A 24169-nucleotide genomic window follows, 5' to 3' on the forward strand; every position below is an offset into this window, starting at 1 on the left:
CGATTTCACCTCCACCTCTCCTTGAGATATTTTCTTTTATGGTTTGATCCTTGGTTCTGGATACATCTTCGACTTGCCCACGACTATATACCAACTGCGTTTTTGCTTTCATGTTGAGCGGATGTGATGTTTATACTGGGATTGATGGTTTATAGCCAGGTTGTCTTTCTTTTGCCCGTTTCACTGAAGTAGTCCTTCCTTTTCATCATTGTATCAACTGCATCATCCACAGCATGTTGTAAATATAGACTATAGAATATAGCACTGTTACAAAATTGATTGTTCTCTGCAGTAGAAGTCATGGAAAGTGAGATGTATGGAGTAAGTGACAGTTTGTGCCTTAAGATATTACTTAATTATCACGTGGTGAAGATGTACCCTGATTTCGTATAGCCTCATTATCTCTCTACTAGAAATAGTCTCTGGCTAGGAACTCCGTCACTGAAGGTAAACGCACTCCATGCAAAGAGTACAAGCTAGCTAGCTAAAATCCTGCCAACACATCGATCTGGGTGCATTATAAGACAAGGTATACAACAGTTCCCTCCCTCCCAACAGAACCAAGTGTGAGGTGCTCACATCGCTACAGCGACCAAGCAATAACGGACTTGAAAAGAACTCTCAACATGTCAGAACACCATCCCCTTCACATCACTTCCTTCTTCTTCTTCTTCTTCTTCTCTTCTATCCCCCCCTTTGCAACCCAAACCTCCCCCATCTCTTTTCTCGCCTGTCTTCCCACCCAGACCAGCCCAACCCAGTCCTTGAAAGGAGCAACCCCAACAACAACAACAACAACAACAGACGAAGAAAAAGAAAAGGAAGGCTATGCGCCGACGCCACTCCATCTGCCTCACAGACCTACCATCACACTTCCGCATCCAACCCCCCCACCGCAAACCCTCCTACAACCACCGCAACCCCCGCGCCCGAATCACCCTGTCCAGAACCTGCTGCTCCGTCCCCCTCATGGCATCCCTCGTCCTTCCCCAGCTCGACGGCCCCGCCGAAACCCGCAAGGCGAACAAGAAGAAAGCCAACAAGAAAAAGAAGGACAAGAAGCTGAACAAGGCGGCGGCGGAAGACGACGCGGCTGCCTCGAACGCGCAGCGGAAATGCGAGTCGCCGCCGGAGTATAGGAATGTCCCTGCCAAGGAGCAGGTGCGTGCGCCGGCTGGGCTGGAGAGTCTGGGTCTGCCGCTGGTTATTGATGGGGCGTCGTGGGGGGAGAGGGTTGGAACGGGTCTGGGACAGAGTACGTTTCTCCTTTTTCTTGGTCTTTGCTGTCGTTGTCGGAGTGTGGATCCAAAACGTGGACGTCTCTCTAATCAAGTCGAGGTTGGCCTGCTATGTAGATGGCTATGGTAGCACCCATGCATCAAACCACCAGGAAACACTCTCTGTTGCGCAAAGCTCGGCTCCTACGCTACTCTCCCCGTCTGTTGCTGCTGCGCCCGCCGAGGACGCCGGCCGTGCCGAGAGCGCGCCACACACGCATCCCGGCAAGCCTGCCGCGGACCAGGCTGCGCTGCCATACTGCCAGATCCACGGGACGGCGACCTGCCGGTTCGATCCTGCGTGTTGTGTGCATAGGGCCCGGCTGGACTGTGCGTGTCCTCGTCGGCCCTCGTGCTGCTGCGTTCATCATGCTGGCGATTGCTGCACCTGTGCGTATAGTTCGACAGGCGCGTATGTCAATGGAGCGTATCGGACGCCGGGGGCTTACCATGGGCTACCCTCGGTTCTACCGCAGTGGATGGGCAGACCTGAGGGGCTGGCTAGGGTTTCTCATCGGGGGCCCGCCGGCCACTGGTCCGTTGGGGAGGATGTGGAAGTTCATCAGGGTTTGGAAGCGCGGTCTTTACAAGTAAACGGAGGAGGTGAGTCGCTTTTTTATCGAGTTGTGGTTTTTTTTTTTGTCCTTGTCCTCGTTCTGGGGTTGCTGAGTACGGGTCACCATCAGCCACGAAGAAGAAAGCCGATATAGCTACGCATGACAACGAGTTGTTGGCGACGTCCACGTACCTCCTTTGCCTCTTCGATAGTGAGGACTTCCACGACTCGCGCTTCCTTTTAAAGTCAACCAAGGATCACTTCCCGCCCATCACCATCCGCACACACAAGCTACTGATTGCGCGCAGCCCGTTCGTCGCCTCTCTCTTGAGGGCATCGACAAGCCAGCCGCAGGGGGTGTTCGAGATCGTTGCGCTGGCCGGCGAGAATTTTCTGCTGCTCAAGGCGTTTGAGGTCGCCCTCCAGAACCTCTACGGCCTGCCTCTCTTGAGCCAGGAACGGCTCCGCACCATGACCCTCGCCAGCCTAGGATACACGGAGGACAACATCAAGATGTCTCCGTATCCGATCAACACGGCCATGGCGGATTTTGCCATGTGCTACGCCAGCTCTGGAGCCTTCCTGCAGCAGCGCGCGATGGTCGAGACAGGCGTCCAGCTGATCGTGGAGAACATCACCTGGGACAACATCGAGCTGATCTTCTACTTTGGGTTCTGCATCGCCAATTTCGTCATCACCTCGCCCCCCGCCCCCACAGAACCGCCGACATCCTCCACACCCACAAACAGCACCGAAGCCGCAGACCAGCCCGAGGACACAACCGACGAGCTCCAGACAAAGTGGGCCCCGCACCTCCTCGCCGCAGCCCTCGACTTCGTCATCAGCCACATGCCCCGCGACTTCACTCTCTACCCCCAAGCCCACTGCAAGGGCATGCCCGACCGCATCCCAGAGTACCTACACACGACCGCTCCGCCGTCGCTCACGAACCCCAAGCTCGCGGACGTCAAATTCGGCTCCTTCAGCACCGCCGAGGAAGAAGAGAAGCGCGGCCCGGAGACCGCCACCGTCACCGCCACCGTCACCGTCACCGTCACCACCTCCGCCGTCCTCGTCTGCCTGCCCTACGCGCAGCTCAGAGCCGCGTTCGTGAAGATGAACGCCCGCCGCGTGCTCTCGAGCGATCTCGCGCAGGCCATCGTGCTGGAGCGCGAGACTCGGCGGCTGCAGGCGCTGCGTGCGTTTGCGCGCCTGTGCGCGCAGACCGGAGGTGCCGGTGCCGGTGTAGATGCCGAGCAGGAAATCCCGAGTGAGATCCTGGAGCTGGGGTACGCGGAGTTTTATACGTCGCGGAATGTGTTTGCGCATGCGCGCGAGGAGGAGGCGACGGTGTCGTTGGAGATTTCGTTGGAGAGGGAGTGGATTGGGTTGGCGGTTGGGGAGGTGATGGTTAAGCATCGGGTGCTTAGTGATAAGAAGGAGTGATGGGATGATTTGGGGGGGGGGGAGGATTCTGTTCGGGATCTGATGGTAAATAGATGATGGATGAGTAGGCGACGCTTCGGATTGAGGGCCTAGGGGACTTGGGGTTGACTGTGGTGTTGGGACGGTTGGCGAAGTGTACTGTGAGTCTCCTTCTTATTCTGTTTCGTGTCACAGAAGGATTGCTGTTGGATGTATCTATCTTTTCCCTGAGTTGGTCAGAAGTAGCATACCATCCTTATCTGTGTGGCCACCGTTTGATACAAGTTCGGTCAAGAGACCTTACCCTGGAGGAAGAACGTCTTTCTATGATTAAGGACCTCGAAACGAGACCGTCATTTACTCATTATATACAGCCCTTGCCGCCCCGGCCAAGGAACAACTCGCTTTACGACTTATCGGGGAAGCCAAAGTCGACGCCGAATGGAGGATAGACAAAGCGCTGGAAGGCCTTCTTCTCGGCCAGTTCGTCCGTATACTTGGAAATAATAGCCATATCCTCGTCATCCAGCCGGATCAGACTGGTGCGGTTCTCGTCGATACGAGCAGGCGTGACGGATTTGGCGAGCACGGACGAGCCACGGGCAACTGCGCAAAGCAAAGCGAAGTCAGTATCTTGTCGCCCACGGAAAAAAAGAAGAAAAAAAAAAAGAAAAGAAAAGACAAGGATGGTAGGAAACGTACTGTGCCAGCTGAGCAGGACGCTCGCGGGGCTGACGCCCCTCTTGTTGGCGACCTCTACGATGGGCGCTGCTGTGAATAGGGGACTGCCGGTGCTGCCCAGAGGGCTGTAGGCGGTGATGTGGATGCCCTTCTCGTTGCAGAAGTCGACGATCTCCTGCTGGGGGAGGGAGGGGTGATTCTCGATCTGGTTGACGGCAGGGACGACGTCGACCGCGGGGAGAAGCTCCTCGAGATATCTCTTGCTGTAGTTGGAGACGCCGATTGCCTTGACTTTGCCAGTGGCCAGGAGCTTCTCCATGCTCTTCCAGGTGGTGATGTGGGAGTGGGAGCGGACAAGGTCGCGTGAGCCGTCGGGGTGCTTGGGGAAGAGGTGGTGGTTGCCTGTTTTAAGATTAGACTTATTCTAGAACAAATTGTATATAAGGCAGGGAGGTCGAGGGTAAGTAAAGGCCGTACCCTCGGGGTTCATGGCCAAGGGCCAGTGCATCAGGTACAAATCCACATAGTCCAGGCCGAGGTTTTTCAAGCTCATGTCCAGGGCCTCCTCAACTCGGCTGTGATATGTGCACCACAGCTTGGTGGTCACAAACAGATCCTCGCGCTTGACTTTTCCAGACTCCAATGCCTCCTTCAGGCCGTTGCCGACCTCCGTCTCGTTCTGGTAGCAGAAGGCAGTATCGATGTGTCTGTATCCCACCGAGATGGCGTGGCTGACCGCCCTCTCGACCTCTCCTTTCTTCGACTGCCATGTTCCTGAACGGGAGGTCAGCAGATGAGTCTTCTGGCCACAGACTTGCAGTGGAAGAGCAGTACATACCGAGTCCTAAGGCGGGGATCTCCGCGCCTGTGTTCAGCTTGAAACGAGTGTCGTACACAGCCATGAGGAATGAATTTCTGATTTTGAGGGACAGAAGAAATTGGCGGAAAGACAGATTGATTCTTAGTTAACCTGACAGCGAGAAGGGGGATAATAAAGAGAAGGAAAAGAGAGAGAGAGAGAGACGACCGGAGACTGAGACAACAGCTCCAAATGCCCCTCTAAAGCGCCCCCGCGCCAAAATGCGGAACAAAAACCGTCTGTTTCTCCATCAATCAGTTCAGTCGCCCAGAGCGTTGATGGCGAAACACACGGGATTTGAATCGAGTCATCTTGTGTTGTGATGGTGGTGATGATGTTAAAAGAAGTCATTGTTTGATGCCTATTGTTCAGGGGTTTGTGTATCTATTATTAAAGGAGACATCTGTAGAATCTTCTTCTCCTATGAGAACTTGACCTGGTAAACATCTCTTGCCTCCATCAACAACCATCTGTTTCTTTTCTTTTCTTTTCTTTTCTTTTCTTTTGGTATCCTCCAGTTGAGTATTCTGGCTTCCAAGAGTCTTTTCAAATATGAGTAATGAGACTGACGATGGTCGATCTAGTGACTATTTCCCCATAGCGATTTAAAACCTCTTGTTCCAGCACTGTCACCCAGTCATCCAGTCACCCTGAGTGCTATAGTCCCTCGACGGGAGTATCCGCTGCGACGAATAATGCAGAATAGAATGAAAAAAAGGCCTCTCTCTAGGAAAGCCAGATAACTCGCATTCTGGGTTCCTTGACAGCCGAGTGATCGATCACCTCTCATCTGCACTCATCCCACGCAGATCAGATCAGATCAGATCAGATCATAACCTTTTCTTCCATCATTCTGCAGAATGCAAGTCGACAAGACAAGCCTCGGAAACCAAAATCCTCAACCGTCTTTACTCTTTTAGCTGCGACAACCGAAATCCGAATTGTTCCCCCACGGAATTCAACATGACGTCTCCAGTCTGTCTCCAGTCTGTCTCCACTACTCCAGACTGATCGTTAATCTGAGACAGTGAGACTCGGAGATGATTGCCACTGTGGAGCTGAATCAATCTGAGCTCTATCTAACCATCTAACTATCTACTGTGTAGTGAATCCTAAGACGAACGCGGAAGCCAGAATCCGTATATTCGGTGCCAACTTCCCCCCCTAAACTAACTCTCTATCTGGAAACCAGACATATGCCGGTAGAGACTTCGCTCTGTCTCGAATCAGCCCATCCTCATTGTCATGGGAATGTGGGATGTGCGATAATCCTCGGGCAATAATATTCGACATGGATTAATTCCTCGTCGGCTGTTGGTTTTGCCATCGGCATGGACTCTCTTCCTTCTCTGTCTCTTTCACTGCTCAAAGATCAATATATACCAGTCTTCCGGAACCACTGTGAGCAGTGAATGAAACACACTCATCCATATATAATCACGCCCGATCACTCATCGTTCTCTTCCTCACACCTCTCTCATCAGCTCTCCTTTACTCAACTCACACTGAATCCCAACGAAGAAGACGGCACAAAACGAGTTACCGATCTACTTTCTCTTCTCACGAGTAAAGATGGCTCCTACCGCTCTCGCCCCAGAGACCCCCATGTTCAACACCAAGCGTGATGGCCAGGTTCTCGAGGATCTCTCCGATGCTATCGATACCGTCAACGTGCTGAAGGCGGAGATGAAGCAGGAGAAGGGCCTCTACGAAGAGTCCGAGTTCGACAAGAACAAGGACAAGACCCAGTTCCGCCAGTACGAGGATGCGTGCGACCGTGTCAAGAACTTCTACAAGGAGCAACACACCAAGCAGACCGTCGCCTACAACCTCAAGGCCCGTAACGACTTCCACTCCAAGACCCGCGCCGAGATGACCGTCTGGGAGGCCATCGAGAAGCTCAACACCCTCATCGACGAGTCCGACCCCGACACCAGCCTCTCCCAGATCGAACACCTGCTCCAGTCGGCCGAGGCCATCCGTCGCGACGGCAAGCCTCGATGGATGCAGCTGACCGGCCTCATCCACGATCTGGGCAAGCTGCTGTATTTCTTCGACGCCAAGGGTCAGTGGGACGTTGTCGGCGACACCTTCCCCGTGGGCTGTGCCTTTGACGACCGCATCATTTATGGCAAGGAGTCCTTCAAGGAGAACCCGGACTACGACAACGAGATCTACCGCACCGAGTTTGGGATCTACAATCCCGGCTGTGGCCTGGACAACATGATGCTGTCCTGGGGCCATGACGAGTACCTCTACCACGTCGTCAAGGAGCAGTCCACCCTCCCCGACGAAGCCCTCGCCATGGTCCGCTACCACTCCTTCTACCCCTGGCACTCGGCCGGCGCCTACCATGAATTCATGAACGAAAAGGATCACGAGATGCTCAAGGCCGTCAAGGCGTTCAACCCCTACGACCTTTACAGCAAGAGCGACGATGTTCCCTCTATCGAGGAACTGAAGGTGAGTTTTTTTTCTCCTCAATCTTATTCCGTTCTACTACCTGACATTTTGCTAACATTGTCCCAGCCTTATTACCTCGAGCTCATCGACGAATACTTCCCCAACCAGGTGATCAAGTGGTAGACAGCGTGTTTTTCTTTATCTTTTTTTCTGAGGGGTCTGACTGGGTGTGTATTCACATTGTAAAAATGGCGTTCTTGTATGTTTGATAGAATTTCTGCACTTCTGCTGTGATGAAAGCGACGACTTAACGAGTTTTGTTTAATGCGTAATGCATGAATACTTTTCTACTTTTTTTTTTTTTGGCGAAAGAGACTTGATCTTAGATAGATGCAAATCTATGCAATTTACTCTCGAATCTGGCTATTATGCCAACCATGCAAGCACTCGATCATTTTTTGTAGTATACCTACTTGATGCTATTTCTGTGTAGAACTCACAATTGACAACGACACCTCCTTGTTTATATCTTCTCCCTCCCTCTCTCTCTCTCTCTTTGATAATTTTTCATCACTTAATTGACCTCCTTAGCTTGTCAACGTTGATATTTTCCCTTCATACTCAAGTACGTCTCAAGAACATCGGAAACGAGTTTCCGAATGAGTGGCGGGGAACTAAGGAGCATTCCCATCTGCCTCGAACAGCAGAGCATGCCAACGACGATACAATGTCGATCGTGGATCTTGCAGAACACACTCTGGTTGAGAAAAATCGAGTCCGCACGAAGTATGCAACTTGATGATGTTGAAGTACCCAGGGTAGCATTCATTGATATAGCAGGCGAATCTATGGACAAAAGTGACACCGGAAACCAGCCCCCCCCCCCAAAAAAAAGAGTCAAACAGACACGAACATGGCATGCGGGATATATCATGTCTATAGCTTCGACTTGTTGATACGGTTGCCCTCTGCGTCGAAAAAGATCTTCTGCTCGGTAATCATGGACTCCTGGAGCGCGCTTCCGATCTGGACAGCCTGCACCGCGCCCTCCAGCTTCAGCGGGACATCCGTGTTATCCAGGCACGAGGCGGTGAACTCGTTCGCCTCCGTGACGAACGCATGCTCGAACCGGTCGTAGTAGGTCTGGGGAATCTCGCGGCGCACGCCCGAGCTGTCGGAGACGTTGACCAGGTTCATGGCCGGCTGGGTGTTGATGCTCAGCTTGCCCTGGGGGCCGATGATCTCGGTGGTATCCTCCTGGCCGGCGGCCATCATGCGCGACGCGTAGAGGTAGACGATCGTGCCGTTGTGGAACTCGACGACGCCGACGGCGTTGTCGCGGTCGTTGTGCTTGCGCAGGTCCGGCTCGACGGCCGTGATGCCCACGGCGGTGACGGACTTGACCTTGCTGTCCTGGCCGAGGAACCACAGCGCCAGGTCGATGTCGTGGATCGAGCAGTCGACGAAAATGCCGCCGGAGAACTCGGCGTAGGCGACAAAGAAGCCGGACGGGTCGAGCTTGTCGCATGTCTGGCTGCGTATCACGGCCGGTGCGCCGATGGTGCCCGCCGACATCTTGGTGTAGGCATCGCGGTAGGAGGCGTCGAAGCGGCGGGAGAACCCGCACATCACCTTGAGCTCGGGCTTCCTGTTGGCTGCGTCAAGGACGGCTTGAGACTAGGTGAGGCGGAGGAGGAAAAGGTCAGTTCTATGGGGGAGCGGTGGTATAGTGCACGAGGACTAGGTGAAGAGACGGACGAGTTCAACGCTGGTAGACAATGGCTTCTCGCAGAGGACATGCTTATTGGCGTCCATTGCTTTGATTGCTTGCTCCGGATGCACAGCCGTGGCAGAGGCCACGACTACGGCCTCCAAACCTTCGTGTTTGAGCATGTCATCGTAGTTCTTGTAGAGCTTCACGCCGTACGGGGCCAGGTGAACCCTGGCCCACTCCAGCTCTATATCATCCGGGGAGCTGGCAGCAACCAGCTCGGCCCGGGGGGTCCGTTGGAGAAAGTTTAGGGCATGGCGTTTGCCCATGCGACCCAGGCCTGCGCAGCCGACTTTCAACTTTCTGGTAGACATAGTGGTTGTGTATATAAAAAGAAAGAAAAAAAGATGTAGCTCCTGGAGAGGCTCCAGCAATTGACCAGTGCTGAACGAAGGACGCGAGAGATTAAGTACTCTCGCCTAAGCGAGGTTGAAAGGAGATCTAAATCCGTTGCGATGATCTCTTTCGAGCACTGCAAACTGCAGACCGCGATGTCTCCCTGGTTGAACTTCGGACCACGAGCACCGACTTGTAACACCCCACAGCGAGCAGAGTCAAGTTGGCCAAGTCCCCACTGACTCGACCAAAGCGAGAGATTCAACCGCGAACTGGCACATTCTGCATATGCTCTACGCTAGGAATCAGGAACTCAGCGCGCAGACATTGCAAACTGGATCCTGGACCATCATTTCCGGGGATACTATTGCCAATAATACTATCAGATAGTACCCGCACATGTCTACAGGCGGAGAACAAGTCGGAAAAGGACTTCCTGGGGTCTCTGACTCTCTGGAGACTCTGGAGATCTGGAAATCATACTACGTACAAATCCTGGATATGCTTCCACGACTGGATCCCTGAACCAAGCCACTTTCTCCGCTTAGATGGCTGTACTATGATCGTCCTGCAGGAGTCAGTTAGCTTCGTTCAGATTCGGCGTGCGTCTGGGCCCTTACAGTCTGGCTCGGAACCTACCTTGATCAACTGCAGGACCGATGTTCATGAATCATGATAGCCAATGAAGGAAGCAAGGATGATGCTCCTGAAGACGGAGTAGCGCTGTACTGTTAGACCGTAGACTCCAGGTTAGGCTTCTGTAGTCAAGCAGCACAAACAATGCTTATCGTGCATCCGTTGTAGTGTAACGGCTATCATACCTGTCTTTCACACAGGAGATCGGGGTTCGATTCCCCGCAACGGAGTTTTCTTTTCGTTTCCTTTTATCTTACGGAATTGATCTCCTATAAGTTCTTTTTTTTTGGCTGTCACCTCTTGTCAATGGTTCTCTGGTGTTGTTTATTCTTGCGTATCCTTCCTTGGAAGAGCGGATCTATGGTATGGATCATCTTGATAGTGTGGTCTATTCACGTGTTCACCGCCGGAGCTGTCCCTATCGCTCCGCAAAGGATCAGCTATTATTGTGAGTGAGCAACCAAAAGTTGAACTGCTTGTTATTATTATTCGACCTGCTTGATGCAGTTCATTGGCTTCTATGAGTATTCGAAATGGCATATTGAGCGCTTAACCATCTTTGATGAACCTGGTGCCATCCATCCCATAACTACTCTCATCTCCACGCATCTCAGGAGCTTCGTCTCTTGATTATTTGTCGCGTTTCGTAAACGTTCCTTCTACCGGAGCAGGCAGGAAGGCACACCCATTCACATCTGCTTGTCTATCGTCTCTTGTAAGCTGGCCGCTACCCCATAGTTCTATATGCTCCGTTGCTTTAATTTCTAATAGATTCCAGCTCGTCAAACCAGGTTCCTGTGCATTCCGTCCGTTCCACCCCTCACTTCCATATCCATCATGGACTCACCGCGTCCTCGCAATTGGAACCAGAAGCTGTTCGCAAGCTACTTGGGAGGGACGGGCCAAGAATTGGCCGAGCTGAGACGGGCTCTGACGGAGTTGATGGCAACGCATGACAAACTCAACAAGGCATATAAATCAAAGGCGGCCAGGGCGGAGTTGAAGGAGTTCCTCGAGTCAAACCTTTACAGACTTCCGACCTTCGTCCAAGATGCGGGCTTCAGTGCGACTCGAATGGACGGATTGATGGGAATGGCGTACAAGATCAAGAATGAGTACATCCATTTTCAGCAGGCGCGCGAGCGGCAGAACCTGGCCATCGAGCCTTCAGCAAGCACCAGCGAGCAGGTGCCGGGGTTTGGCTACGAAGGTGAGGTGGTTGAGCAGGTACCTCTACCTGAAATCAGTCAACCCACCAGCCCTGCGCCTATCAATAGTGTACCCAGCAACGACGACATCGTTCAGAGATTCACAGCAGTCAATGATACCGGCTCTACAGTTCCCCCTGTGGAAGAGCCAGTTGTAGAACCGCCGAACAAGAGACAAAGGACAACGCCGTCACAGCCATCGCAACCGTCTCCCCCTCAGCCTCCACAGCAGCCAGACCTGCTTTCTCATAATATCTGGGTTCTGAACGAAGTGAACCCAGCCCGGCATGGGCTCTGCTCGATGCAGGAGCTTCTCACGAGCGAGGAAGCTCGCAACCCAAACCACATACCTCGGCTCATCGATCTCGACTTCGCTCACTGGCTATCCATCGTCCAAACCCAATGTGGCTACAGCTTTACCACCCATCGTTTGGAATATCGCCCTCCGTCCACTGTGATGTCTCGATCGGCGCAACTGCCACCAATTACAATTCCAATGTCCACACAAATCCAATGGCGCGGTGCATTGAATTCACAGCTTCGTTCTAAAACAGACCAGGATCCAGTTTTTTATTTGGTCTATAAGTGTGAGTCCTCAGCGCATGCAGCTCGCAATGTTCGAGTCCCTGACTCAAACCCGGCAGGAAATGATGCGCCATTCCCGTCACTACCTTCCTCACCCTCATCCTCGATGGGAAGCGAGGTTTCCCCCCCTCGTGACTCTCTTGTCATCAAGCAGGAGTACGCTGAGGAGCAAATGAGATTGCCTGGGATGCGATAGTCGGCAATTATGGGGCAACTACGCTGGCGAGTCAATTGCCCAAACGTCATCATCTCCTGCACTCTACACTTCTAATAGTGACTGGCCAGTTACTGTTCCTGACCTTCATCTATGTTGCCTTTTGGGACAAGCAAACTTGCGAATCGACGTTCAGCTTGTTACCATATACATGTTCGTTTATCTGCTCAAGGGCCTTCCTAAAAGAGCCTTTTATTTATGCTGAGGGGGAGAAGAAATCCTCAAATTCGACAGAGTATATGAGTGGATAAAAAGCAAAGGGGAATATAGGGCTGAGAGCAGTATTAGAAACTTGACACCGGGGCTGAATCACGAAAAGGAAACAACTTGTTGGCATCTGACGCTAAGACAAAAAAAAAAAAAAAAGACATGAAATTGAGATCCGAGTCTAATGAAGCTCAGGATTCTTCAACAGCCTGCTTTCGCGCAGATACCTTTTTGGCCTTCTTTTTCGCCGCAACCTCAACCGGGTCGACGAAACCATCTCCCCGCATCCAGGCCAATGCTTTTCTGACACCTTTGCCCTGGACAGAAGACGGCCTGCTTTCCAGCAAGGAGCCCATGACTGCCCAGGCGAAGACAATGATCCACAAGTCTCCGCCTTTCCATCCTTTCCACAGTCCCCGCTTTATGCCCACATCCCATGCCGAACGGATTGCTGCGCGGAAGAAGTACATGAAGATGTTACGGCTGTTGCCGAGGAAAGCAAATGGCATGCCTGCGATAGCACCGCTGAGGAAAAAGCGCTTGGTTGGCAGGACAGAGCGCGGTAAAACGGCATTCCAGAGACAAATGGTACCCCAAGCGGACCCGGCGGCGGCGGACAGCACGGCTGTCAGCTTGATGATCTTCTTCGACAGGTTGTTCACGGTCGAAAGTGGCTGGGACAGGAATGCCTTGAATTTGACCACCGACAGGGCCAGCATCACGGTTGTCAGGAACCGAGCAAGAGGGGGCACGGAGAGTAGGATGTGATGCAGGAATGCTGTGCCACAGCTGGGGCTGCTTGGATGGAGCAAAGCACATGATAGACTTGAGATGGATGGGTGCGCGGGTCCAGTGATGGGTGATAAAGCCTTGACTGCCGAGGGCAGAGTGTTTGGGTCGGTAGGATGCAGGATAGGAGAAATGAAGGCTCTGTCGAGCATGAGACTTAGCAACCTATCAAAAATTTATGAAGTCAGATGGTAATGGAGAACATACGGCCACCGCAGGTTGGCGATATTTGCCAGCGAGTCAATGACATCTTCCTTGCCAGGCCATGGAAACTCGATCGGCAGTGTATCCGGTCGATTGCGCACATAGCTCGGTGACAGTCTGAAGATAGTATTCCCAAACCACTAGTCCTAGTCAGTATACACCCGAACCCAGACAGGGGGCGAGAGAAACATACCTTCGGCACGGCGTCGCGATCAAACACAAACGCATGGAACAGCTGCGCGCACGACAGCGGCATCAACAACCAACTCCCGAACCACCAGGGCCGATCCTCAAAACACCCCTTCTCATCCAGCGCATTGAACACGAACTCCAGCGTCCGCGTCCCCGCATAGATCGCCGCCGTGATCCTCAGCTGCGTCTGCGGACAGATCCCCAGCGCAAAGCCGGCCAAGCTCGCCCCGACGGCGGGCGCATACCGCGACGTCAGCGCCCTGGAGACGCGCGGGTTGCGCTCGCGGAAGGGAGCCGCGTCATCTGTGCGCAGGTTCGCGCGGAGCCGGACGAAGAACCGGTGGAGGAACCGGTGGAGGAGAACGACGAGGGAGAGGGAGAGGGAGAGGCGGAAGTTGGGGGAGCGGAGGAGGGAGGAACGAGGTTTCTTTCTGTAGATATGATCTGTTCAGCATCCATCACTTCCACATATGGTTTTGGCCGAAGAAGGGACCGGAGGAGGAGGAGGAGGAGGAGGAGGAGGAGCCCCCTGGGGAGGGAGTTCTACCTGGACAAATCGGCCTGGATCCGACGGACGATCAGGTCGACGAGCTTCAACAGGCCGCCGGAGACCAGGAAGACGCGCAGCGAGGCCCGCAGTGCGGCTTCATTGTGCTTGTTTTTTGATCGGACGAGGGCCTCGTATCGAGCTGGCGAGGGGGCCTTGTTCTGGATGGAGGGCGGTGCGCGCTGGATGATGTATTCGTGGAGACGTTTGTATTCCTTGGCGCTGATGGTGATGCGGAGAGCATTGCGAACGAGAGGGTGGGTATCCGCGTCGGCAGGCGCCATGATGCCTCCTCAATTTCGAGAGGTATTGAGACTTGCAGTCGACGCTCTGGTGATGAGTTAGGAAACAAGAAGGATGGGAGAGAAAGAAGCCAAGGAGGATGAACAGGACAGGAGTTTCTCCGCTTCGTCAATGAGCTGAAAGTCACGCACTGCTGGCGACCTCGGCTTCTGAGTGGATGTACAAGGAGAGAGAGAGAGAGAGACCGAACACCTCAGGAGAAATGGTAGAGAATGTAGGGATGATCTATCCAGTATCTATCTACAGCTCAAGGGCACCTTTGAGAATGATCAAATCAAGTAATAATGTCTTCAAACCTCCCAGTAATTAATGCCCCCGACCTGCGCTCTACTCTTCATGTGAAGCCTAACAAATCCCGAAATCGTCGCTCCTTGAAACCAGCCACGACACAAGAGCAACGGGAATCCTAATAAGCAGAAAGAAGATCAAGTAGCGGTGATGAGAAATAACAACAGAAGAAGACAGGCAGAGAATTCCTACATACAAAAAAAGGGAAGGGAAAAAAAAAAAAAAAGAAAAAAAAAACAAACAGAAAAGGGGAATATCCACGCCATGCAAGAATCCATCATAACACACAATTCGCGCCATCCAAGATACCAGAAGACTTCAGTCGCAGGATACAAACTACCAGAAGCTGCACCATCCAATCCAGTGCTGGCATATGTTCTCGACGCTTGTTGCCTGCGCGAGAAGTTTGTCCACCTGATCACTCACATTGAGCTCTTCGCTGGGCTTGAAATCTCTACCTGTGAGCTTCTCCTTCACCCGAGCCAGCACCTGCACCGCTCGTGCATTCTGTGCTTCGCGTGCTTCAGGTGGGATACCCTCCTGCACATCGAGAATGCCACCGTCGAGAATCGATGGACGACGGTGTCGGGAGAAATTACTCGGTTGCACACCATGTTCAAGATTGATGACGGATGTGACTGACTGTCGGCGCTCCGTGCTGAATGGCGGCCGTTCTGGTGACTCTCGGATGTTCAGACGCCAATTAATCAAGGGATCGTGGATGAACTATAGATTGAAAGAGCAGGCATTAGTACCAAAAAGCCCGCCGAGACAGTTCCGAAGCGCTGTAAAGGGCTGGATAGAACTTACCGCTTCCAGAACAGCCATTAGTGAATCCTTGTTGTCTCTGATGACACGCATGACAGCCTCGCAGGTAATACGGTAGCTTCCCTCGATATTGCTGACTTCCATAGCGAATGTCAACATCCGAGTTAAGCGGAATGGCACTCTCTCCGGATACTTCTCACGGTGCATCGCAACTTCGAAGCAGTCACCAAAATCGATGTGAACCACTCGTCCGGTAGCGCGTTCCAGGAGAAGATTTGATGGATGACGATCACCCAGACCTAGGATGTAGCCGACCATGGACATGACACCCAGCGATCGTGTGTAGTTCGTTCGCCGCTCAAGCCAGGCTTCGGAGCTCTTGCTCTTGAGCCACAGGACGCGATACAGGTCTTTCCCGGTGGTGTTGTCCATGGCGTATCCGAATACTTCAACCTTTTGCATCAGGGTGAGATTGTCATAATCTGGAGCCATCTGCAACATGATACGATGTTCGATATTGAGTAGAATGCGGCGACTCTCACGGTACTCCTTGATAAGTGCGTGCAATGTATCACTATTGCAGACCCATCCCAGTATACCAGAGCTCTGAGACAGCGGAATAGCGGGGAACCGCTGTACCGACAAATGGCGTTTGAATGTCTCACCATCGTTATCGAGCAGAGTATTGACAAGACCAAACAGTTGCATGACTCGCTCATCTTGCCGGATGTCCTCATGTCCCTTGAGAGCATACATGTACGAGCTTCCATTGCTTCCCTTCAGAGTCATTCTTCGAGGCCGCTTCTTGGTTTGTAGCACGTGCAGTATAGGGTCAAAGCTGATGATACGAATGATAGGACGACCACTCTGGTAGGTTCCGGGAACAGCAAGGGCAAGATCGTGGCAGTCTTTCAGCCTGGGCGACACATATTTAAGATCGAGAGTCGATAACTGTGGAAGCTGCCGGCTGATCTTCCGGAACACAGTGTAATAGAGGTCCCAAGCCTGATTCAGATCACCAATCTCTTCCGTTTCGCGATACAGCATACAATAGTGCTTTGCCTCGGCAAGATCGCGCCCAAACGCCTGAGCGAAAGAAACCTCACGTAGGGTTTCCGCACCCTTGTCCAGCATTTCATGGAGGGGTGCGAGAGTGGAGAACATGCCCTCCACATCATGGTCACCAAAGTAAAGCCGAGAAGCTTCTTCCAGACCTTCATGCCAGAGTTCGTGCCATAAGACTGCAACCCGAATCAGCTCATGACTCACAAGATCAGCTTGCTCAACCAAAGTAGCACTGTGCTGCCGCATACTGTCCATGATAGTGCTGGCGGACTGTGAACGGCGGGTAATATGTGATTTCATCGCAACAGTCAATGGGTATACCAGTGCCTGCGGATGAGTCTTGCCAACTTCGGCCAGAAGTCGATGTACAGCCGTCCGAACCTTGAGGTTTGGCTGGTTGATACGTGCGATGAGTTGAGGGGTGACCGCGAGCCATGTATCAATATTTATCGCCGTAAACCCTTCTGTGACAACGTTGTTTACTTCCTGGTCGCCACCATAAGTGAACCACAAGGTGAGTAACCTCAATGTATCTTGAAGAGACGAAGTTGACGACAAAGCGATCGACCTGAGAAACCCTCCAATAGCAGGGATGACATGCTCCGCCACGATATGCCCAGGTACTACGGGCTTAACAGTCCCATCCCTACTGGCCTGACTGGCAATTGTTGTCACGACTTCAAAGTTCGCCAATGCCCAAGAGTGCCAGGCTTTGTACGAGTCACGGTTGTATTTGGTGGCAGCTGAGTAAGCACCGAGTACCTCACGGACATGTTCGGGCTTCCAATCGCCTCGTTGTAGAGACGTTTGCCATTCTCCTTGCCTAAGATAGCTTTTGGAAAGGAGCCTACGGAATTTGGCTACGTCGCCAATCCGTTCGCGTAGACCCATAATGTCGGCGTGGTTTGACTCGGTGATACCGTTGACACCGTTCATACCACTATGCTCAGACTGTGATACCATGAGCGCATTGAAGCGGTTGAGGTCATCTGTCAAATTTGAGGTGAATTCTTTCAGCATCTGAAGGGCGTCACGCTGACGGCCTGTAGCCCAGTTGAACTTTAGCCGAGCGTAAGTCACCTCTGGAGGAGCAATGGTCCGTGGACCATTGCTGTCATTGATGACGGTCTCCAAGGATGCAAGAGACCGTTCAGCAAGTCCCATGCGGTTAGATTTACGGCATAGGTTGGCAAACTTGATCCACATATCGAGGTTCTCACGTGGCGAAGTGACAAGCGCCCTAACCTTGAGCATGCGTTGCCAGACCTCAACATTCTGTTGGCAACCAAGTAATCTCTTGTTCCACGTCTGGCGCATGGACTCCTGCTTCTCAGGATCGCCGACGTTCTGCTTGTATGTAATGATCTCCTCCAGTTCCGCAAGCATTTGAACACGGACGACGACGTTGTATGCACGGTTGTACGATTCTCCAAGCAATGCCGACAGCTCCGTATCGAGGCCATTCCGTGCTTTCTCAATATACATGGTCGCTTCATCAAATTGGTTCCGATGAATTGCGAGGATCGCACCAAAGAATGACCGATCCGGTGACTGCTCCTTCATTACACCCAGGTAAGAGTCCATCAACTCCCACTGGCCTCGTCCCCAGGCAGCAGCTGCTGCTAGGGGAGCAATGGCTCTGCGATGTTCTAGCGAAGCCTGGTTCCACTTCTCCTGGGCAAGGTCAGACAATACCTTCCACTCGCCAAGTGCATGCAGACACCGCATCTTGCCCATGGTGACACCAAAAGAATCTGGATCGATCTTTTCCCGGCGTTTGTAGGCAGCAAGCGCCTCTTCCCATCGCTGGAGTTTCTCGAACCAGGTCTCCTTCAACTCCACATCTCGATAGGCTTGGGCTTTGCGGAGGATACCAATGGCAGCGTCGGATTGTTGCAGTTGGTTATTAATGGTGATCAAGGCTTCAACAGCCCCGGAATTCTGATCTTGCTCGAATTCCAGCTCTTTGTAATGGAGCGCCTTCGCAAAAGCATGGCATTTTGCGGCGTATTTGCCTAGTGTACGAATGTCAATGGGAAGAGCCTTGTCATCATGCTCCATAAACTCGGCAAGATTGAGCAAAATCTGAAGTATCTCAGGAGGGATGTTGGGTGAGGTGAGCGCCTTCTCGATCGACCGTACAAGCTCTTCTTGATACTGATCGTACAGTTCGGTCCAGCAGGACACGAAAGCAGCGTTGAAAAGATCTCTTGAGAGCGGCTGGTAGATGCCGGCCAAACTTGCGCAAGCACGTAGAGCTGGTGAGGGTGACTCTTTAAGTAGCTCAACACTGAAACGGCGTATCCATTCCTGCCAATCCTCCCGTGTTGATTTCTGAGAAGCATCCCAGGCATTCTTCAAGTGCTGCTGGTTCACAACCATCTTTTTCTGGCCAACATCAGAATAGCTTGACTCATCCGCCATGGTGGCTTGATTCTCATCGGGGTTCAAATCCTGCGGAAGAGGATCGCCTTTTTGAAGTTTCGAAACCAGAATCTGATAATTGACGTGATTGATTTGGTTGTTCTTCAAGACCTTGTTCAACAGATTTATGTAGTGGCAAAAGTCTTGACCGAGTTGAAAGATTAGGGCACAAATACAGTCCATAGCTGATTGTCTCAAGGCCCGGTCGTTGCCCGCAACAACTCGAGCCAAAGAGTGGATCATCAATGAAGAGAAGTCGGAAACATTTACTTGTCGGGAAAGCTTCGTCAGACTCTCAATGGCAGATTTTCTAACACTCTGCGGGTTTTGAGTCCTTTCAAACAGGCGTACCACCGATGGAATAATCAAATGCATGTATTCCTCCCCACTTGTGCCAAAAACAAGAAAGGCATGGAGAATTTTCTCTGAAGGCTGGCGGCGCGGCGTGGTATCCTTTTCGAGGGTGTCCAGCATAGAAGGAATAAGAGCAGCCAGGTATTTCTTGAATTCGCCTTCCAAGGACTTGGCGATGGCTTCCATGAGGGAAAGTATCGTCGCTTGAACTTGATAGGATGCATCCCAGAATTCCCGTATGACATCGATAATCTCCGGAAGAAAAGCGCGAACATGCTGGCGGACAATGTTTACCAGAATGGCCATCTGGTTAAAGTAGGATTCAAGGCGACTCGGTGGCGCTCCTCTGATGACCGAAATGAAGCCAGGGATGATCTGGCCGAGGAACGGCACACACTTCAAACCCAAAGTCTTGAAGATGGTGACGATCGCGTCGATAACTGCGGAGTGATATTGAGCAAGGGAGTTTTCGCGCAAAATATTCTGCATCAGGGTGTGAATCACCACAGTAGGGTAGTACTCCTCATTAGAGGGAGTAAGTCCCTGCATGATGAGAGCAACATCGGAGACCGTTTGAATCTCGTTGATGTGGTGGACATCAGGTTCAATCTCGCTGATCTGTTGATATTTGTACGGATCAAGAGCACCCAGTATTCCCAGTAGCTTGATGGTTTCCTTACGAAGGGAACCGGTTTGTTCGGTCTTGATGATGTTGATGAGAACGGCAAGTAAATGGGGGTATTCAAGAAAGGGGTCAATAACATAGCCAGAGTTGCTGGCCAACTGGCCCAGCGTCCGCAAAGCTGACTCTCGCTTAGCATGAGAGGAAAGATCCTGGAGCGAGTCCAAGATAATAGGCATGAGCTGAGGGAGATAGTTCCTCATCTCCGCGCCTCCAACATTCGCAAGCTCTCCGACAGCCTTCAATGTAGTTGAGGCGACGCCAGGGTTAGCATCCGTGGCCTTCGGAAGCAAGGTTGTCACCATGGGGTCGACATAAGACCTGATTAGCTTTGTCGCATTCGAGACGAACAGGCTGATGAGCTGAGCACTCTCCTCCTTTTGCCGCGCTGTGCTTGCAAATCCGAGGCCAGTAAGAAGATTGACAAGGAGTTTCCGTAGAGGAGGGAATACGTAGGCCGGATTGACACTGGACAGACGGCCAATGATGCAAATTGCAGCTTCTCGGACTGCAAAAACTTCATCATTGACGGCCAAGAATAAACAGCGAATGTTTTCAGGCCTCGCAAGATGACGATCAAACTTGCGATCCAATGACCAGAGAACAGTGCGACGAATTTCCGGATCTGGGTCGCCAACACCGACGGTCAACAACTTGTCAATCACTTCACTCACGACTTGGATGGAATGGCTGCTTGTCTGGTTAATGATCGGATCATGGACGAAAAGCTGGCAGCAAGTGAGTGCCGCGGCTTTTCTTATTTCGGGGTTGTCCTTCTCGACGTAGTTAATAGCGACATCACGCACAAATTCGTTGAGAATATGGCCAGAGAAGTCGAAACTACCAAGAGTGTGAAGTGCCAACGCGATCTCGGCATCGGAGTGCAACTCTTGCGGTGCAAAATCTTTCGCAAATGACGGCATGGGCGGTAACCTGCTCTCTGGGCATCCGAGTGGGCGAAATGGCGTCCCATGAAGGATAAGACTGAGCATATCCAAGAGCTTCTCCTGTATCGTAGGCTTTATGGGAGGGATATAATGAGCCATATCCACGAGCGCTTGCGTGAGTGATTCGCTCAGCCCACATGCGAATATGGGGTCGAGCAGCGATTCCATATATTTGCTGAGCGTCTGTCCAACGGCCAAGGATAACATACTGATGCACTCAAACATTGGTGCTTCGTTGATGGCGGCTCGATTGCGACTTTATAATATGTTAGCTCGCTTGGCGATAATCGTGCAAGTAATAGAGCCCGACTTACGCTTTCATGGCTAATCCTTCGCGTATGTAGATGATGATCCCATCGAGATATTGTGCGATGGCGGGACCAACCGCATTGGCGATTTTTCCAATGGCGATGAATGCTGCATCACGCTCTTTATCTCTCTTTAGCTGCGCCTGCAAATATATCATAAATCGATGGAGGTAGATCTCTGTGAAATCGACAGGGGCGTAGGAGGCGAGAATAGGGATGGTCTGGACAACTTGGGCACGGATCTTGTGATCGCGGTGATCCTTGAGGCGGAGGACAATCTCACAGGCATTCCGATAATGCTCGTTCATGAACATAGCACCTTTAAGGAGAAGCTCTTTTAGAACCAAGAGCGAGCCGTGTACCCAATCCACATTGCTGGATTTAAGGCCGAGCAGCGCCTCCTCGTATATCCTTGCGAACCACAGTTGCCGAACTTGGGCGTCTCTCGCAGCTATAATTTCAAAACACTCGGATACTGCTTCAGCGGCTGTTTCTCGGATAAGGACTTTGGGGTCCCGCAGGGCAACCCAGATGAGCTCAAAGACCTGGGGGACAAAGCCATAAAGTAGAGTTGGCGAGCCCTTGGCAAGCTCTCGGATAACTAACACAGCAGCGAAGCGTCTGCTTTCTTGCCGTTCGGATTGAAGCCATTCTAACGCCGATTGTATCTCACTTTCGACCAATTCCGCAGTAAGAGCTCCGCCCGGCTTTGCCAGACGTCCGAGGGATCTGGCTGCGTAGACTAATACCGCGTTATCGTTGCTGCGAAGAGCGCTGCGCAGATAGCTTGCGAACCGAGTAGTCTTCTGAGCGGCATCGACACCATCAAAATCGATTAACCGATCGAGCGCCAACAAGCCACCGATTCGTTCATGTGCGTCACTTCCCGTAACCACGAGCTGCGCGATGCGTTGACTGACAGCATTGTAAAATTCGAGGAACTTCTCCGGAGGCCAATCTGTAGAAATTCCACCACCACAAGTCAGTCATGTCTTAGATGCGACCAGAGGTGAAGACTTGCCTCTTGAAATAGCTAGGACGTTATCGTAGAGCTCATATGCAGCTCTTACCCGTGTCTCCTCATTTCTAGACTTCAACTCGACAAAGAGTCGCTGGGTGACGTCCGTGATAGGACCTGCTTGCGCCATACTGGTAAACCACACCCCAGGGTGGACATTTGAAGTCAACCTCTAGGGCATGCAATTTAACAAAAAGTTAACATGAAAGATAGAAGGTCGTTGGACAGTAGTGGGATTGATGGATGGGGCGAAGGTCTCGCTCGAGAGCCTGGCGGGTTTGTGCACGGGCCACAATTGTTCGGGCCTGGGGCATCTATCTGTTCTGCCCGGAAATTATTGATTCACTCAGTTGAGGTACGGCCAACCTCTTTCACACCCAGTTAACTGACCACCGGTGTACAGAAGTGCCCTCAAAAAGATCCGAAAGAAATCCCTAGATTCATTTTCTTAGATTTCACTTTGTTTTATGAGATCTTGACGCTATTGTGGTACTTGACACAATGAGCTCTCCCCAGCCTTTTTCTATCGAGAAACACCTTCATACTCCGTACCTATCTATAGTCTGGGAAAGTCCTCCAGGAGGACCAACAGAGCTCTCGTTCACCGGCTTTTTACTAATGCATCGTCAAAAGTCAAACTACTAAGGGCTTGCATATGCTCCTCTTATCCTGACAACAATCGATTTCCACGCTGTGTTACCGAAGCCGTCTTTCCATGGACTCGGGCACTCTTCGGGAACCAGAGGTGACCTCATCAGATGACCTTGGTCTCTTGCACGTGTTCATAAGCAACATTCTAGAGCAGAAACCATTCCGTTGGGCTCTATTAAATTCTTGGAGCTTATAACAATATCCCTGGCTACAAGTATTTCAGCATGGGGATTTTGGAATTTGCAAATACCTTGTGATTGGGCTTCGAGCCAATACTGGTTATTGCCATTTGGGCTTTATTACAATGTGAGATATCACGGCCTACGTACGCTACGTCGCTTGCTTCAAGTTCTCTGTGTTACATACAAAATTGATGAACAGCAGTTTACTTCAGACCAAGTGCCAGTAGTTAAGGAGAAAAGAACCAGCAGGATATGTCCCTCAGACGCAATGTGCCAGCAGAGAAGGAAACTCGCAGTTACAGACCGAAGGCTAAGAAAAGGTTCTGCAGCACAGCTCACGCCCATGTCAAAGCTTCCCCAGTATATCCAGGAAACCTACATTGACGATCATCACGAATTAGCAGTCAAGGACCTCGGTTGGCATATAGTTCAGCTCAAAGAAGAATCTGGGACTCGTTTGATTAGCATAGCAGCACTTTCGACCTAGAATGCCCAGAACGACATTTCTAAGTTGTAAGGGGACCTTTCGTGACGCCAAAGTTTGGCTAGAATATCCTCAAAAGTGTTCTCGAAACCTTAAGTAGAATGGGCGGTTTCCTTTGATGGTTGGGAGCTACTTCCTGGGATATCCTGGCCACGGTACAAACTGAGGCCGAGAAAGGACGGTCGATGATATTGGAAAGGCTGTCCAAAGGGCATTAGATATCGCTTGAGAAGGTCGGTCGTGATCGGAATCGCACGCAGATATCCCAGTCCACTGGACACAGATACATGAAGCATCCTCGGATCACCATGCATAGACTCCAACCGCTGTATCGTGTGGAACAAGCTGACCACCGAGGGGCCATAACATCATGCTCAAACTTGAGCTTTGTGTTTAAAATGATTTCTCTTGTCCAACAGATAGATATAACATTGAATCTGCTAGTCTTAGTTTCGTACCTACTACATACTGTGTAGATATCATGGTCGACGCCATCCATCGTGATCGGGAAAGCCCCACCCGAGGTACCCCTCTCCATAATCCCATAACTCCATATAGAGTACACAGCCCGAGCAGCTTTCAAGAGATGCCGAATGGTTTCTTGTCTCCGAAGACCCAAAGGAGATCATAGTAGTACGAACGGATTTACTATCGAAAACCAGGCTTTATCTTCGCTATCTCCGCCACGATTGATGCGAACCTACGACTGTTATTTGTAATCACCAAGACTCTCCTCAAACCAATGGCAACTGCAATTGAAAGTCGCAATAGTGGGGAAATTCATGAAAGAGGGGTTTTATAGACA

General features: G+C 51.6%; 7 protein-coding genes and 1 non-coding gene across 8 annotated transcripts, besides 13 other annotated features; 4 read left to right on the forward strand and 4 right to left on the reverse strand.

Annotated features, from left to right (window-relative positions):
* Positions 1–658: 658 nt before the first annotated feature.
* Positions 659–686: a microsatellite.
* Positions 687–780: 94 nt separating this feature from the next.
* Positions 781–803: a microsatellite.
* A 166-nt stretch (positions 804–969) lies between these two features.
* Positions 970–3279, forward strand: ACLA_069230 (uncharacterized protein; the record flags this gene model as incomplete). The annotated part of the gene is given in 4 exon segments (XM_001275319.1): positions 970–1255; positions 1356–1583; positions 1594–1844; positions 1948–3279. 4 exon segments carry the CDS (start codon positions 970–972, stop codon positions 3277–3279), a joined length of 2097 nt encoding a protein of 698 aa, XP_001275320.1.
* Positions 2854–2891: a microsatellite.
* A 385-nt stretch (positions 3280–3664) lies between the features above and the next one.
* On the reverse strand, positions 3665–4841 carry ACLA_069240 (putative glycerol dehydrogenase; the record flags this gene model as incomplete). Its single annotated transcript, XM_001275320.1, has 4 exons — positions 3665–3864; positions 3961–4341; positions 4417–4713; positions 4778–4841. 4 exons carry the CDS (start codon positions 4839–4841, stop codon positions 3665–3667), a joined length of 942 nt encoding a protein of 313 aa, XP_001275321.1.
* Positions 3906–3943: a microsatellite.
* Positions 4842–5271: 430 nt separating the features above from the next.
* Positions 5272–5303: a microsatellite.
* Positions 5272–5304: a microsatellite.
* Positions 5305–5604: 300 nt separating this feature from the next.
* Positions 5605–5630: a microsatellite.
* Positions 5605–5631: a microsatellite.
* A 135-nt stretch (positions 5632–5766) lies between these two features.
* Positions 5767–5794: a microsatellite.
* A 576-nt stretch (positions 5795–6370) lies between these two features.
* Positions 6371–7384, forward strand: ACLA_069250 (inositol oxygenase; the record flags this gene model as incomplete). The annotated part of the gene is made up of 2 exons (XM_001275321.1): positions 6371–7261; positions 7328–7384. The coding sequence occupies 2 exons, from the start codon at positions 6371–6373 to the stop codon at positions 7382–7384; spliced, it is 948 nt and encodes a 315-aa protein (XP_001275322.1).
* A 348-nt stretch (positions 7385–7732) lies between these two features.
* Positions 7733–7757: a microsatellite.
* A 380-nt stretch (positions 7758–8137) lies between these two features.
* ACLA_069260 (putative NAD binding Rossmann fold oxidoreductase) lies at positions 8138–9286 on the reverse strand (the record flags this gene model as incomplete). Its single annotated transcript, XM_001275322.1, has 2 exons — positions 8138–8878; positions 8960–9286. The coding sequence occupies 2 exons, from the start codon at positions 9284–9286 to the stop codon at positions 8138–8140; spliced, it is 1068 nt and encodes a 355-aa protein (XP_001275323.1).
* An 816-nt stretch (positions 9287–10102) lies between these two features.
* On the forward strand, positions 10103–10174 carry ACLA_069270. Its single transcript has one exon. It is a non-coding gene; the product is annotated as a tRNA-Glu (tRNA).
* Positions 10175–10781: 607 nt separating this feature from the next.
* On the forward strand, positions 10782–11933 carry ACLA_069280 (uncharacterized protein; the record flags this gene model as incomplete). Its single annotated transcript, XM_001275323.1, has 1 exon — positions 10782–11933. The coding sequence occupies one exon, from the start codon at positions 10782–10784 to the stop codon at positions 11931–11933; it is 1152 nt and encodes a 383-aa protein (XP_001275324.1).
* Positions 11934–12349: 416 nt separating this feature from the next.
* Positions 12350–14174, reverse strand: ACLA_069290 (uncharacterized protein; the record flags this gene model as incomplete). Its single annotated transcript, XM_001275324.1, has 4 exons — positions 12350–13088; positions 13155–13291; positions 13345–13774; positions 13891–14174. The coding sequence occupies 4 exons, from the start codon at positions 14172–14174 to the stop codon at positions 12350–12352; spliced, it is 1590 nt and encodes a 529-aa protein (XP_001275325.1).
* Positions 13678–13702: a microsatellite.
* Positions 13838–13867: a microsatellite.
* Positions 13838–13868: a microsatellite.
* A 643-nt stretch (positions 14175–14817) lies between the features above and the next one.
* On the reverse strand, positions 14818–22177 carry tor (putative TOR pathway phosphatidylinositol 3-kinase TorA; the record flags this gene model as incomplete). Its single annotated transcript, XM_001275325.1, has 5 exons — positions 14818–15207; positions 15292–20977; positions 21036–21987; positions 22047–22050; positions 22100–22177. 5 exons carry the CDS (start codon positions 22175–22177, stop codon positions 14818–14820), a joined length of 7110 nt encoding a protein of 2369 aa, XP_001275326.1.
* Positions 22178–24169: the final 1992 nt, after the last annotated feature.

This window comes from Aspergillus clavatus, genomic scaffold, assembly GCF_000002715.2.
Source record: "Aspergillus clavatus NRRL 1 1099423829791 genomic scaffold, whole genome shotgun sequence".
In the NCBI taxonomy this organism is placed as follows: Eukaryota; Fungi; Ascomycota; class Eurotiomycetes; order Eurotiales; family Aspergillaceae; genus Aspergillus; species Aspergillus clavatus.